General features: G+C 36.7%; 1 protein-coding gene across 1 annotated transcript; it reads right to left on the bottom strand.

Annotated features, from left to right (window-relative positions):
* Positions 1-1,047: 1,047 nt before the first annotated feature.
* On the bottom strand, positions 1,048-2,357 carry LOC106098592 (ladderlectin-like). The gene is made up of 4 exons (XM_019364391.2): positions 2,329-2,357; positions 1,677-2,018; positions 1,464-1,552; positions 1,048-1,320 (listed from the first exon to the last, which is right to left on the bottom strand). Exons 2-4 carry the CDS (start codon positions 1,990-1,992, stop codon positions 1,222-1,224), a joined length of 504 nt encoding a protein of 167 aa, XP_019219936.1. The 5' UTR covers positions 1,993-2,018; positions 2,329-2,357; the 3' UTR covers positions 1,048-1,221.
* Positions 2,358-16,561: the final 14,204 nt, after the last annotated feature.

Genomic DNA, 16,561 nt, shown 5'->3' on the forward strand with positions numbered 1-16,561 from the left:
CAAATACCAAACTTTATATGTCTGTGAAGGTTCTCAGTCATCCAGGTCATCGTAGTCAAAGGAGTTTGCAAAGAAAAGCGTCTGGACTTCTTTAAGTTGCTTGAAGACGTTTCACCTCTCATCCGAGAAGAAGCTTCTCATCCGAGAAGCTTCTTCTCGGATGAGAGGTGAAACGTCTTCAAGCAACTTAAAGAAGTCCAGACGCTTTTCTTTGCAAACTCCTTTGACACCAAACCTTATAGCTGTTTCCTGATGTCAGAAATCAATTTAAGGGAGAATCAGAATACAAAACCAATTAGCAGTTAACTCTATAGCTGTTAACTGATCACAACTGATAACAAAATCAATTATAATGATCAAAGTGCAGAGACAAATATGAACAAATACCAGCTGATTCCATGACTGTTTAATGATATCAGACATTAACTCAAAGGAAACTCAGAATAGAAACCCAGTTAGCAGTTAACTCTATAGCTATTAACTGATAACAACAAATTGCAAATCAGTAGAAGGATCAAAAATGCAAAAAATAAACATAAAACAAATACTAGTTACTTTTATGGCTATTAACTGACATTAGAAATCAATTTAAAGAAAACTCAGAATAGAAACCCAATTAGCAGTTAACTCTATAGCTATTAACTGATAACAACTGATAGCAAATGAAATAGAAGAACGAGAATGCTAAAAATAAACATAAAACCAGTTAATACCAGTTAATTTGTTTTGGCTACTGACTGATAACAAACAAAAAATAAGAGTCAATTTAATATTTATCTTCAGAAACACCAAATTGTTTACCAAACAAAACCAAGTCAGACATTTAACCATATCAAATAAAAACAAAACCAAAGGTCAATTTAGTATTTAATGTTTCAAAAACATAAAACTGTTTATCGAACCATTTAGACTAATGAGATAAAAGTTAAACTTTCTGGAGGTTTTCACTGTGCTATGCCAAAAACAATCACACAGCATTTCATAAAAAGAATATCACATCAACAAAAGTAGTTGTGGTAGTGTAATGCTTTGGGGCTGCTTTTCTGCTTTGGTAACCGGGTAACTTGTCATAGTTTAACATAAAAAAAAAAAAAAATAACAATAATTTTTTTCTAAAACATTAGAAAATCCTTCAGGAGAATGTCTGCTCATCAATTTCTGCCCTGAATCTTTAGCACACTTGGGTTATAAAGCTGAGCAATGATCCAAAGCACACCAAGTCTAAGTTTCACTGTTCTCCTCATTCTCTTGTTTTTTGGGTTGAATCTTCCATTGCAGTTTGAAATCAGTCCATCCTTGACTTGTTAGATTGGTTCTTAGCTGTGATAGAATAGAAAGATAAGTAGGTGGTTTCATCATTTTCTTGAAGCTATCTGTCAGTATATTTATCCATCGTTTTTTGTTTGTTTGTTTGCTTTATTTTATTTATTTTTTTTTTCCAGAAACAAAAACAAGGATTTTACCTGCTGGAGGATCTGGGCATTAGTTGCAGAGTCGCTTAAGTTAACATCAGTCACAAACTTCATCTTCACTGTTGTTCTCAACTTTGCAACTTAGAAGGAAACATGTTGTTATAAAATAACAGTAAGTTTTGACAAAGTGAGAAACAGGAGGTTTTTTTTTATGTGTGTGTGTGTGTGTTTGTTTGTTTTGTGTGTGTGTTATTGAAGATTTACCTTGATGACAAATGAAAACATATTTTATTGTACATACGTCGTCATCCCACACGTGGAGGTTATTCTCGACCACACAATGCTGATTACCCGGAGGGTTATTTGGGCTGGAACTTCGCCAGTTTTTAAAGGAGCTCTGACTCTTGTCAGACCAGGTCCATGGCACTCTGTACAGACCGATCCAAATGTCAGTACTGTTTGGTTTTAATGAACTGACCTCAGCATTCTCCTCACTGTTTTCGATCACTGCCAAGTCCATGCTTAGTTTTATGCAGTATTCTCGAGCAGAGGGCCATGTCTTTGTAGTAGAGATGTACATGTAGTTTTTCTTGTTTTGCTCTGTAACTGCAGCATATAGAAAATAAACCAGTGAGGGGGAAACACATGAAGCAAGTGTTTAAGCTTCCATGGGAGATGATAGATGCTCAATTTTTTAGGGATATTAATCAGTTAGCATTGTAGTGAATGATTACAAATTTTGGATAATCAATTTAATGTTTTCAAATAAGTTCAAACTTTTTGAGCTAAGGGTTTTCTTATATTTTATACAGCAAATCTTCAGTGATGCTTTCTGTGAAATCTACCAGTGAAAAATGCAGGTTAAGTCAGTAGTGAGGTCAGTAGGTGAAACCCATGAATGAAAATATTTTCTTACCATTGTAGCAAACAAAACTTGTGTTTTCACCACACTTTTTATCGTACCACTTTCCTCCAAGTCCCATTATCACACAAGTTTCTGTTGCACGGTAATAATCTGGTTCAGTAGAGTCCCAGTTGTGGTAATCAGTTTTGCTTGTTTCACCAGTTATTGCCCATCTCCAGGAGTTGGTGTCATTGCCTAGGGTATTCTTCCAGGATTCAGGATCATCCTGCAGTCCAATCCATGCCCAGTCGTAGGAAAAACTTGAATGTAGCCTGCTTATATCATCCATGCTTTCAATGGTGGCCAGGTCAGTGTACTTCTCTCTGCAGTATTGTTGAGCATCGTTCCAGCTTATTTTTTTGTCAACATAGTAGTACGTACGAGGAGGGAACTTTGAGCAGGAGCAGAGACTAAGTCCTTAACAATGATAATAGTTAGTATAAGTAGTATTAGATTCCTCACAGTACACACAAAAAAGGGTAAAACAAACATTAAAGATTGATTCTTTTTGCCCTTACTATTTTTTAACTGCATTGACAGGCTACACAGGGTACCAGTCTACTAATATAAAAACTGCTAAAGGAGTCCAGTAATGTTGCAGTAATGACCAGATGTTATATGATCAATATTGAATTCAGCGCCATTATATTTGGGATTTAAGTATCGGCATCTAGTTTTTGTGATAGGAAACATTTTTATTTTTAAACATATCCCAACAGCATATTTTACTTTGTTACTGGGGTCATAAATGGGTCATAACTACTCGATTATCTGAAGATGAAACAATAATTCAAGTTTATTTCAACCATGGCATATTTACCTTTTTAGTCAGACAGCTTAAATACAATATTAGAATTTAGCAACTCAGTGCTGAGTTGCTTCTGCAGACTTGATTTTGGTCTCTTTTATGGATTCCAGTTCAAATAACAATGGCCAACACTGTAACACTGTGAGGATTCTTGAAATCATTTTTCACCAGTATATGTCCTTCTGTATGCATATTAAACAAACACAATATCTCTTCATAACCTTCAGCTGACAACAACAACAACAATCTTTATTTATAGAGCACATTTAAAAACCAGCGGTATACCAAAGTGCTTAACATAAGAAACAGAGAAGTAACACGAGTATTATAAGGCCTTAGCAAAGTATCAAATATACTCACAGGTCAATGCCACTAATACACAGGGGTAATATAAAATGCATATCAAAATAAAAACATAATAAAAGCACAAGCCATAAAAATATGTGTAAGAAAAAATAGAGTAAGTCTAAAAGTCAGGTGCGAGCATTAACAAGCAGGAAAGGCAAGATTAAACAAATAGGTTTTTAACCGTGATTTAAAAGATTGGATGGAATCAGACGCCCGGATCGCAATCGGAAGGTTATTCCACAACTCTGGTGCAGCCAAGGCAAAACGCCCGGTCACCTCTAGACTTCAGCCAAGATCTAGGCTGCACCAAGAGTAACTGAGTAGATGATCTTAATGCTCTGGCAGGATTTAAGGAGTTCCTTAAGGTAGCTCGGTGCTGTGTTGTTGGTAATTTTAAACGTAAGCAGCAGTATTTTAAATTGGATACAGTATTTTATGGGTAGCCAATGCAGATCAGCTAGGACAGGAGTGATACGGGCAAACTTCCTAGTTCTGGTCAGAATGCGTGCTGCAGCATTTTGGACTGTCTGCAGTCTATGAAGGAGGGCAGAATGAAGACCAAAATAAAGTGAGTTGCAGTAATCCAGCCTCGAGGTCACAAAGGCGTGGATGAGCTTTTCCAGGTCCTTATGCGGAACATACTGCCTAGCCTTAGAGATGAGACGGAGTTGGTAGAAACTAGATCTAACTACAGCAGACACTTGTTTATCGAGTTTGAACGAGCTGTCAAGCAACACGCCCAGATTTCTAACAGTGTCAGAAAGGGAGCTGGTAAGGGAACCAAAGGCATCACGAAGTTGGCCACGAGGAACGTTGCTGCCAAATACCACAATTTCAGTTTCAGCTGATCCAAAATGCTAAAGCAAGAGTGACAAGGACTCGAAAGAGTGACAATATTTTGTCCCATATTGGCTTAATTGATGTGTAAGCTAAATTGAAAAGTGTGTTGTTGTTTTTTAGTAGCATGAAAGCACTCCAACAAGCCACTTTTCTTGGTAGGCAGCGCCATAACTTTAATCACATTTACTGGTAGTAAACCTTTAATATAAGTTCCTCAAAAAGTAATGTTACTCAACACGTGTTTGTGTGTGCTCTGCAGCTCTCCATTGAAACAGACAGAGCTTTTATGAGCAGCTGCTCATAAAAGCTAGACGTGAAGTTCTTGTTCATGAAAATTCATGAGTGAGAGTTGGGGAAGTGTCTGCATGGGAGTAGTTCATGTTATGCACAGTATAGCTTTAGAATTATATATTTCATTTTGAGGAATCATTTTAGGGGTTTATTTAATACCTGGAAAATGAGTTTCAGTATCAAGTTATCTTTTCACCTCTTTGCACCTCTTCAAAGTTTTAATAAAATTAAACATATAATTCTTTCTGACACACTGTTTTCACAATTGAATGTGTTTTATTATGGCTTTCTTTTCAACTTTACAATTCAAATCACACATTTCCATTATACAAATTTGGGATCTTACCAAAGAAGAGGAGAGTCAGTGTTGGGAAACAGCCCATTTCTGATTTCACTGTAAAGAGGAAGGAAACAGGTCAACATAAATAAAACACAAACTTTAGTGCTTTTGCATTACTTTGCATTTGTTTCCAGTTTTCTCTGGTTGACATAACACGCTTTTGAGAATGAGAATAAGGTCAGAAAATAATGACTTTAAAAGTTTTCTTTGGGCATATGTAAAAAAAGAAGATTACTATGAAAATATATGACACTACATACTTAAATTGTAAGAAATAATTGTATAAAAAATACAGTAAAAATTGTTCTAACAGTCTTATTGCCCAGACAAATTATTTGTTTACTTATTTTACTGTAGACACAAGAGAAAGAAACAGAATTTTTTTTACTACATTGTTAAAAAACAGGAGTTTTTCTGTCATTTAATTGTTTATCTATTACTTTATTACTTTGATGTAGTTTGAATGGCTGTGGGGAAGGTCTTACAGCTAATAGTCCAAAATTTAAGCCCTCTGTCACATTGTCGAAAGATGTCAATTGGCCAGATTGGAGTTTTTATTAGGCCGCTTCAACCATTATCCCTGCCACACCCTTTGTCTCCACAAAGAGCAACACAATCACATAACTTTTCACTAGTTTTAATGTTCTGACTGATCAGTGTAAGTTCATATTGTATCGATAAGTGGGGTTTTTTTTCAACAAAATGACAGAAAATAGTGAAAATTTGAAAAAAGTTGGAATTCCCAAATCATGTCTACAAACCAGTTTGCACCCCAGATTTATTCACTTTACAGCTGTTATCTTTGTATTTTTAGGAGTTTGAACCAAATGATCTTTCTTTTTCCCTTTTCTGTTTTTATTTTTAGTCAATATTAAACTAAAAAGAGACAAGCACTCTTCATTTATTGACATATAATATATGCAATAGAATGAGTACATACTGATCCATCTGTAATTTCTATGTAAGGAGACTATAAAAAAAAACATTAACAATAACAAAACCTAAATGTATTGTAACACTCAAATGCTGGAAATATAAAGATATACTTACAAGTTTGTTGAATATTGTTTGAAGGTTGAGGTCTGAATGCTCCACATATGAATGCAGACGGTGAATTTACCACTCTTTTTGAATGGTCAGTCTTTGACCTTATTTTCATATGTAAATCATAAGACAAATTCTCTAGGGACGGTAACACACATCCAGTAAGTCACTGTGACATACTTGACTAGAAGACCAATAGTGATGCTGTGTAAAAGAAGGAGATGAGCAGACTCTACTTTCTGATGAAGCTCACATCGTTTACTACACGCAGCAAGGTGTTAGAAAGCTTCAATCACTCTGTGGTAGCAAATAGGATTGTCACAATACTAGGATTTCAAACCCGATATTGACACCTGGGAAAATACTCAATACCATTTTCAATATTATGGGGAAGATTTTGATCCCATCTTGTAACAACAGAAGCAACGACAACAAAATTATATCTCAAAAAAGTAAATATGTACTTAGGTTTTGAAGTTTTATTTGTTTTACAAAAGATTTTATTATTTTTTAATTTTATTAGAGATAGTGATGGCAAAATATATTTTAAAACCTACTAATAAACAAAGGGTACAACAAATAACACACAAAGGTCAAACCTGTCACTGTTCCTACATTTTTGACCTTACAGATGGCCACAACAAAACAAGAAACACACTTTACAAAAATGTATTAAATGTAAAAAAGTTAAAGTTTATCATCTCCTCATCCTCAGTCTGCAGCTCCTTTTTTCTCCACATTTACATTTCAGCATTTATGAATTTAACTCAGTCACAGTGTTAATATAAATATTCTCTCCACAAGACAGAATTTTTACAGAATAGTTTCAGTATGTCATGTTCTCAGCATTCTGGTTCTTTGTATGCATACAAGTCATATATGTAGTAATGTGATGTAATAATCATAATTTGAGATGATGTTTAAAAAAAACAAGGTTTTTGAGTCAGTGAGGGACAGGTTGTTCTCAATCACGAACACCCCATCTCAAACACTTCATTCCACACTACTGAAGCAGCAGAGCTCCTTCTCCCTCAGACTTATTCAGCCATGCTGCCATAAAGAACGCTTCAACAAATCATTCCTACAGCTCTCTATAAAACTCCATAACAACTCTTCTGTCTGTGACAGGTAAACACACCTGTCAGTCATAAGATTCCATATGTATATGGAAAAGTTAAAAAAAATAACCTTTGGATAATCCAGCTGTTTCTTGGATTTATGTTGTATAAATCTAAGTAACTTCATATATATACATATATATATAAAAATCCCCTCTCGCCCCTGCAGGTGGTCTATCCTTCAAGCTCGGCTCCTCTACGACAGGCCCGGGAGCTTGAGGGTCCTGCGCAGTATCTTAGCTGTTCCTGGGACTGCGCTCTTCTGGACAGAGATCTCTGATGTTGTTCTCGGGATCTGCTGGAGCCACTCACCTAGCTTGGGAGTCACCGCACCTAGTGCTCCAATTACCACTGGAACCACTGTTACCGTCACCCTCCACATCTTCTCGAGCTCTTCTCTGAGCCCTTGGTATTTCTCCAGCTTCTCGTGTTCCTTCTTCCTGATATTGCTGTCATTCGGAACCGCTACATCGATCACTACGGCCTTCTTCTTCTGTTTGTCTACCACCACTATGTCCGGTTGGTTAGCCACCACCATTTTGTCCAACTGTATCTGGAAGTCCCACAGGATCTTAGCTCGGTCATTCTCCACCACCCTTGGGGGCATCTCCCATTTTGACCTCGGGATTTCCAGGTTATACTCGGCACAGATATTCCTGTACTATGCCGGCCACTTGGTTATGGCGTTCCATGTTTGCCTTGCCTGCTAGCATCTTGCACCCTGCTGTTATGTGTTGGATTGTCTCAGGGGCATCTTTACACAGCCTGCACTTGGGGTCTTGCCTGGTGTGATAGACCCCAGCCTCTATGGATCTTGTGCTCAGAGCTTGTTCCTGTGCTGCCATGATTAGTGCCTCTGTGCTGTATTTCAGTCCAGCTTTGTCCAGCCACTGGTAGGATTTCTGAATGTCAGCAACCTCCTCTCCTAGTGTTGTCCGCCACATCCCCACTGAGTTCCTGATGAAGGCTCTTAGGGTCCTGTTGATCTTGTATAGGTCTAGGCATTCCAGGATCCAGGTAATCAATCCAGATAGTGCACAGGTTGGTCAGTCTAGTCTTGCAGTCTCGGCTGACAGCTTGGTCTACCAGTAGCTGGTGTTTCGAGCCTCTGGTATTCTTGCCAATCCCTTTCTGTGCCCCACTCAAGTATTGACCCATGTGCCTGTTCATCCTAGCCCTATGATGCCTGACAGGGGCTTCCATGTGGTACTGAGGCTGGTAGTTGGATGGGGCCAGTCCCTTCTGGGGGTCAGAGGGGATCAGGACTGTCTGGCACTTCTGTTAGCCAGTTTACACCCCAGATTTTTTCACTTTACAGCTGTTATCTTTGTATTTTTAGGAGTTTGAACCAAATGATCATTCTTTTTCCCTTTTCTGTGTTTATTTTTAGTCAACATTAAACTAAAAAGAGACAAGCACTCTTCATTTGTTGACATATAATATATGCAATAGAATGAGTACATATTGTTCCATCTGTAATTTCTATGTAAAGAGACAATAAAAAAACATTAACAACAAGAAAACCTAAATGTTTTGTAACACTCAAATATAAATATAAAGATATACTTAAAACAATATTCAACAAACTTGTAAGGTTGAGATCTGAATGCTCCACATATGAATGCAGACGGTGAATTTACCACCCTCTTTGAATGGCAAGTCTTTGACATTATTTTCATATGTAAATCATAAGACAAATTCTCTAGGGGTGGTAATACACATCCAGTAAGTCACTGTGACATACTTGACTAGAAGACCAATAGTGATACTGTGTAAAAGAAGGAGATGAGCAGACTCTACTTTCTGATGAAGCTCAAATCGCTTACTACACGCAGCAAGGTGTTAGAAAGCTTCAATCACTTGGCCAGTAGTTGGATGGGGCCGGTCCCTTCTGGGGGTCCTTAAGGATCAGAACTGTCCGGCCTTCTGTTAGCCAGAAGGCCGGACAGTCCAAACTCCAACCTAATATTTCTGGCTTACAGTTTTTGTAAGCCAGAAATATTTTTTGTGGTGCATTAACTTAAACATACAGCAAATGTAAATGAAAAAGACAGAAAACCAAAGATGCCAGTCTCAGTTTCCTGAATGAATGTTGTGCGTATTCGTGCCACAGTCCTCTCACTTGAGTCCTGGCAAAGTCTTCATAGCCTGTGTCCTGTTGTTGGGAAGGTTTACAATAGTGGTGTTGGTTTTAATAAATTACAAAATAACACAAGCAAAATGACAGAGAGTATTGATATTACATATTGAAGTATTTGCATTATTTTGTGCAGGGGTTATAACATGAATGTCATCTGATAATCCCTTCAAATTTTTTGCAAACAAGCTAAGTACAGCTCCATAACACTGGTGGTGAGGCCTGTGGAGGAGACTGATGCCTTTAGCTAAAGCTGTCACTCTGAGTCAAATTAAGGAACCTGATTATGTGATGGAGGGAATGCCCCCCTGGCTAAACTTTGCTAGACCCGCCCCTGCACAGTTACCAGCCGTCAGCTACGTAGAAAAGGATCTTGGTGTAGAAAATAATATTAAATAAATTCTAACAACAGCTTATCAAGCTTAAACGTGCTGCTGTTGTTCAGCCGCTGGTTTCCTCTTTCTGGTGCAAAGTGGGCCAAAAACAAAGAAAGAGGAAACCAGCGGCTGAACAACAGCAGCACTAGCTTTTAATAAATAATTATCTGAATCTTACGGTAATAAACGGTAATAAAAACTATTATGGAAAACAAAAGTGTTGTTGACACCTTCATACTGTTTTTCAAAATCCCGACTCCTCCATGCTGCCTAATGGATCAGTCATTAGGCAGTTAGTTTGCTTCAGGCTTGTTATGTTTTGTCTATTTTTACAAATCATTTCTGAGGGGGGAAAAAAAACCTAAATGGAAATGTATGAAAAGAGTTTGTTTGGGATGCATTACAATTCTCTTTATACAACAATAAATATGGAACAATGGAAACATTTTAGGTATAGATGTAAATGTGTCATTTTACTAGAAATATAACAGTTAATTTGTCAAGAGTCCTGTTCAGCTGTGTTCTAATTCTCTGCTTTCAAAGGATGTATTGCTTTCATATTTATCCACTGACAGGATGAGATGCTGGCATATTGATCCCAGTGTGAATTAGCTTTCACCTTACTAAACAGGCATAAAGGGAATTCTGCCTAAAGCTTCAGTGGAGCTGCTGCTCCAAATACTTGATCAATAAGACATCAATAAGAATTAGATCTCTCCAGGCTTGCTGCAATGTAAAAGAGAACAAAAATAAACCAGGAATCATTTGGTCCTCCACAAGTAATTGCTGTTATTTACAATGATAACCTCTGAATTACTTTTGTGATCAATTCATTTGGTTAAGTTAAAAATGTTTTGACCTAAAAGTTGTTAGTAATGGTACAGCTATGAATAATGCCTGTAAACTTGTAAAAAATGGAATATACAAAGGTTTTTCAGTGAAGTCATGGCTATTAATATCTGTGAGTCATACAACAGAGTTTTAACTCAAAGTTCAAAATCTGTCATTCAACAGTTTCCATCTTTCCCCACCAGATTGTGGCTCCAAGTCTCGCCTATTGGAGAGATGCAGTAAATAATTAAACAGATCCAATGAATAGGTGCATGTAACAAGCTAAAACTTCAGTATAATTGTGTGTATGTGTGTGTGTTTTATGTTTTAATTGCTATTTGTGGGAATTTTTTCATTATTTTAACAAGTGTGAAATTTTCTATAACAGATGCAATGTAGGCATCTGTTTTAGAAAATGTTAGCAAATGTTATTTAAACAAGAGCAAATGGTATTTGAAGAGGCTATTTTCAGCCGTGGATTATTACACATTTGTTGCCCCAGGGAAGTATTTACTGCAGCAAATATGGAACCTAAGTGCGAACATCCATCACAATAAAGGGAATCCATTGCTGTGATCTGTGACACAAAGGCTATATAACAGTTTAGATACATGCAATATTTGTTAGAATGAGTAAATTATGCATTTTTGATCTTTTTATTGAAGAAATAAAAAAAAAAATCACATGGTCTATTGAAATATAACATAAAAATATGTAATCCCTGAATGTACAAAACTGCTCAATAGGCAAACTATAAGATACTTTGGACCTGAAACTATCTGCCGGTGAGAGGAAGATGAATCCCCACTGAAGGCTGCATCAATAACTTCCGCTTAAAATATCCATTTACTCAGTTTGAAAGTAGTATTCTAAAAATGTATCCCTTCACTGTGATGGCAGTAAATCAACCTCCTCTTGTTCTTTCTGCTGATGTACTCTCAGCAGTACAGTAAAAATTCTCATTCTACACTGTATAAAAAAAAAGAACTATTTTACGAGTAACAAGTTACTTTTATTTCAAGTAAAATTATGTGAACATACTCAGTCTACTCATTCTGAAACCAAACATTTGCAACCAAGAGATGAGATTTTTTTTTAAAAATCCTCCAGCACACCAGACTCATTACAACAATAATTGGAAATGCAAAAAAAGCTCCATACTGGATTTTCCACAATCTGAAGTGCCGCTTAATAAAATGTGTCATTCCATTAGGTTCATCTTAGCAGCCATAAAACACATGTCCACACCGTTCACATTTAAGATGATGACTTCTTTCACGCCTTCTGGCTATGTAGCCCATTTCAGGGTTTTTAGTCAGAGGTCATGAACACTTGGCTCCATCCAGAACTCCTCTCTGCTCATAAATTTCTCCTCTGAGCGAGCTCTCCACACTTCAAGTCAGACACTCGGCCTAGTTTGCAGCATTTGTTTTTAAAGCCTGAAAATTAGCCAAGAGCTTATCTGATTGAAGAGACAGAAACCATCTATCACCCTATAGATGAATTTGCTGACTAAACATCAGTTTCGAGAATCTCCAACGACAACGTGCTCTCACTTCTTACAGTTTTTTGCAGAGTTGTTTCCTCCTGCTTTGCACTCAGACAGTTTAATCAAATCAATCATGTAAATTGATGGATCCTAAATGTATTACTGATCTTGTCATTTGTACTGCAAAAAAAAAGAAAATGGTAAATGGAATGAAAATATGAGGTTGGAGAGATGGTGAGGAATGCAGCTCTTATTCTGCTCTCATGTGAATAAAGGTAACGTCATGCCAGTTTGATAACATCGCAGCACTTGTTAATGTAAGAATGTGTTCTGCTCACTGGGTCGAGGACGAATCACATCAGCAGTGGTCATGAAAACCTGAAAACGCCTGAATGCACCGGCGACTCCACCAACCTCACCTTTGATGTGCTGATCATTGCTATAGTACCTGGAACAAACACACACCTGATCATCGTTAATATGGGTGCATAGTGCTGTATCTAAAACCTTTTTTTGCTTTTTGTTATTTTTTTTTTAATTCCACTTTAATTCAAATGAAGCATAAGATTTAGGAGCACACTTCTGAATCATTGCCTTGCATTTCTTTTTTATTTACTACTCAGAAAGTCAGCAGCCATTAAATATTTTGATAAAATACCTGCAAATCTGCGGTCTGCTGTCAAAAACTATAGACATAGATGGACAGATGGTCACCTTTTGCAAGTGGACAATGTATTGTGGTTGTGTATCAAAGACTGCATCAGCTTGGAGAGAAGGCCTTTAAGGTCTATACTGTAACCACCCAGCAGGAAGCACAATAGAGTAGAATAGTGCAGGAATAAAATATAAATAGTAAAACAGCAGGAATAAGTAACAAACAGGAGAAATATATAAAATCAAGAGGACCAAATACAAAGCAAGAGAAATTACATTGTCTTGATTGTGTCCAAACGGTCGCTTTGGTCAAGGCTAGTTCACAGCACCAACCTTGGAGAACAATCACGACTCTCAGGCTAGAGTGTTAGTCCCATAAGTACATGGATAATAGAAATTTGTGTGCACTCCTCCACAGATGTACCACACAGGATAAGGGTTTGAGGGATGACCGCAAGGAGTTGACACAATAAAAGTAATGCACCATTAATGGTTTTTTTAAACAGTAAACAGTGTATGACTATTGATATAATTTTGGTTAGAAAGGCTAAATGTTAGGAAAAGATGCTTATTTTAATTTAGAGATTTGAAACTGTATCAACAGAAACATAAGCATACCCAAAACCTTTGATCTATGAGCTATGAATTGTAGAGCAATGAAAAACACTGCAGTATTAGCCCCTATTAATTTTATGACATTAAAAAGACATTTTATAGAAAATTAAATTCACATTAAAAAACTGTTTGTTTAGTATTGCACACATGTTGTTTGTTTTAATTTTTATATGAATGCTGTATTAATAAATTGACGTCATTCATCAGTTACAATGTTATTTGTCTATGTGGTTCCCTGTTTTTTCTCCTTTTCCCTCATTACATGGCAGATGGGAAGAGTGAACAAATGTGATTTGCTCCCTCTGAGCCAAGAATGTTCCAGTGACTCATCCTAAGTTAACACTCTATAGTTCAGTGCTCTCTATGGGGACAGATAGAGATCCTACTACACAAACACTGGCATGAATTTGTAAATGTGGGCACATGTAAACACCCCTTAAATTCATACATGTACAGAGGCTCCAACATTTCATGGCTATGCTGTATTTCTGTATTTGCTCGGTGTGTAGCAGATTGCTGTGCCCTGCAGTCTCTGCTGTCTGAGCCACAGGATGATGTGGATGATGGGCACAAAAAACACAAATTTCTTAGATTTGTGTCATCTGATACATGAAGAATCTTATTTTTGTTTTACTGGTGCTTTAAACATATAAGCTTTGTTCACCCACAAATATTTTTCCACTTTAAAGATTTGCAAATTACACAAGCATAGTTTGTCACAGCTGAACATCTAAAAGATGCTCTTAGCAAACACTGGTGCAAATACCATGACAACAGAAACAAAGATACAACCATGAAACAATGTGTCAGTGGTTATACAGTCTGTGTCCTACTATATTATTATCACTATCACTAATCAATATTTTAAAATACATTTGTATATAACATTTTAAAATGGCTAGTATTTGAAGCTTGATATTCCTAACACATTTTTATATGTTTTCTACATTATGCTTAAATATTCTGCATATATTTTAATTCCCATTCACCAAAGATCATTGCTCACATATATAAATATGGTAAATGGACTGATTCTTACATAGTGCTGTTCTACTCTCTGAGTAGTCAAATCACTTTTTATACAACGTGCCTTATTCACCCATTCACACAAGCACTTTCTCCCTCGCTTAAGTGCTTTCTATCTACCAATCGCATATATTCATAATATGATGGATGCATCAGAGAGCAACTTGGGGTTAGTAGCTTGCTTCTTGCTTGCCCAAGAAGGCATGCAGACTGTAGGAGCTACCAACCTTCTGGATGGTTGATGACCTGTTCTACCTCCTGAGCTACAGCCACCCTGAATTTAAATATATTTGTATATGAACACTGAATTAAAGGAGTCAATGTTTAGAATTAGAATAAACAGGCCAGTACTTATGAAAATGTACCCCACAGTGGGATCATTTGAACATTTTCAGAAACCAATAAGAAGAAAATTTGTATAATCTAAACCGATTGGCCTGCAGCACCAGCCTGTTTGTGCTTGCCCACTTGGTCTTGTTATAAATTCGTATGCTTTTTCTACTATATGGCCACTTTCAAGCTGAACTGATCCCCTGCGGAGACGTTTTAATACAAAATCCTTAGGAAGCGCAGTAACAGAAACTCCTGCTCTAAAAATAAAATAGATATCCATCTTCAAAGAACTGATCAAGCATTTATTAAGAAAGATAAAATAGCCAGCGAGGAAGGCAAAATTGTGACATGTTTACATTTACATTTGCCACATTGCTTTGATGAAAAGTATCATATGTAAATATCTGATTGTATGGAGATTTTGTCTCATATAAATGTTTGGAAGATCTTCAGTTGGAGTCATTTGCTGAACATTGAATCTGACACTGCAGGGATGAAGAAATATTGCACTACAAGGTATAGATTTTTTAGATTTTTAGATTTAAAACTTAATGGATCTATTTGGACATGTTTAATTTGGTTATGCTTCTAAGTATTTGGAAGTTTAATTGTTATAACAGAGGAGTTACATCTTCTGCAACATGTTCAAAACTGAAATTAGTTGTGCATTTTAGTCTCCCTTCCATAACTTCCTGTACACATTGACACACTTCCTCAAAATAACTGCTGCCTAGTGTTTACACATGAATGTTGCTCTTCCTCGTAAAGCTCTTTGGCTTCTGCCTGTAGATGGATACATGGCAAGTAAGCCCCAGCTGTCTGTGACCTAGCCAGCATCAATCTGACCAACTCCTCCGGGAAGAAAGACCAAGGGTCAGCCTCTGTAGATGCTCACGACTTATGTAATGGTCCCTTTATGATTCTGTCTATCTTCCACACCCAGGCTGTTATTTATAGCACAAAGGAAGAGTGAAGTAGAACTGATATGGGCTTTGGACATTTGTTTGAGAAAGAGGTTTGAGTTAGAGAACCTAAAATTGCTTTCATTGCAGTATTGTGTAAAAAAAAAAATATTGTGTCTGCCCCACATATTTATAATGATCTCATAATGATGCAGGTCTGTTGCTCCTGGAGCTTAGTGACATCTGAGGGCTATCTTTTGTGTCATCGGGATCTAGAATGTTCGAAAAAAAAATTCACAAATAATTCATTTTTTATAAAGAACTGAATTTGACTCGAGCTAAATCGGTGCCACTCTTTAAAATATTTAGGCTCTAAAAATAAAGTGGCTGTGCTGAAAAATCTATATTTGGCATAATGCCAGTAGGCTACAGCTCTATTTGAATTATTTATATTATAAATATTTATGTTTTACTTCCTTTCTGGCAGGTAAACACCGCTGGGGCTGTTGCTAAAACAAGAATGCTAAAACAATATTATGCATATCTAAACATTTACTGGAATAACAGTTGCAGTCTGTCACGTCTCTCCACTTCTTGATGATACAACTATAATTCTGACAAGTCTGCACACATTCAACAAACCTGCCCGCTTCCCTGCCTGGTTCATATAATCTAAACATTATTAATCCAGTAGATCTCACTTAAAGCACATATACATTCATACAGTGTATTAAATGCAATAATTTTCCTCTCTCACACACACAATACTTTGCAGCAGCTGTGCTGGCTTCAGTCTGTGTTAAATCGTATTTAAAAAAAAAAAAAATTTCGTTTGAACTTCTTTGTAAAATATTTTACTTGGTTAGCCCGATTGGTAATGTTAGGGTAAGCGAAGCCACCTTGTAGAACAGGCCTCACTTGTATTTGTGTTTGGATTCATTAATATTTTGCAGAATCAGTATGACTGGTTTGAGAACAGGCCTTTGTTCATAGATTTTTTTTCTTTTTAATGTTCTGTTTTGGTTCGGTCTCACACTTCCCACTCCCTATAGTCTAATTTGAAACTGCACTAAAAATTCTTTGATGAACCTG

Source organism: Oreochromis niloticus, linkage group LG11 (assembly GCF_001858045.2).
Source record: "Oreochromis niloticus isolate F11D_XX linkage group LG11, O_niloticus_UMD_NMBU, whole genome shotgun sequence".
NCBI lineage: Eukaryota > Metazoa > Chordata > Actinopteri > Cichliformes > Cichlidae > Oreochromis > Oreochromis niloticus.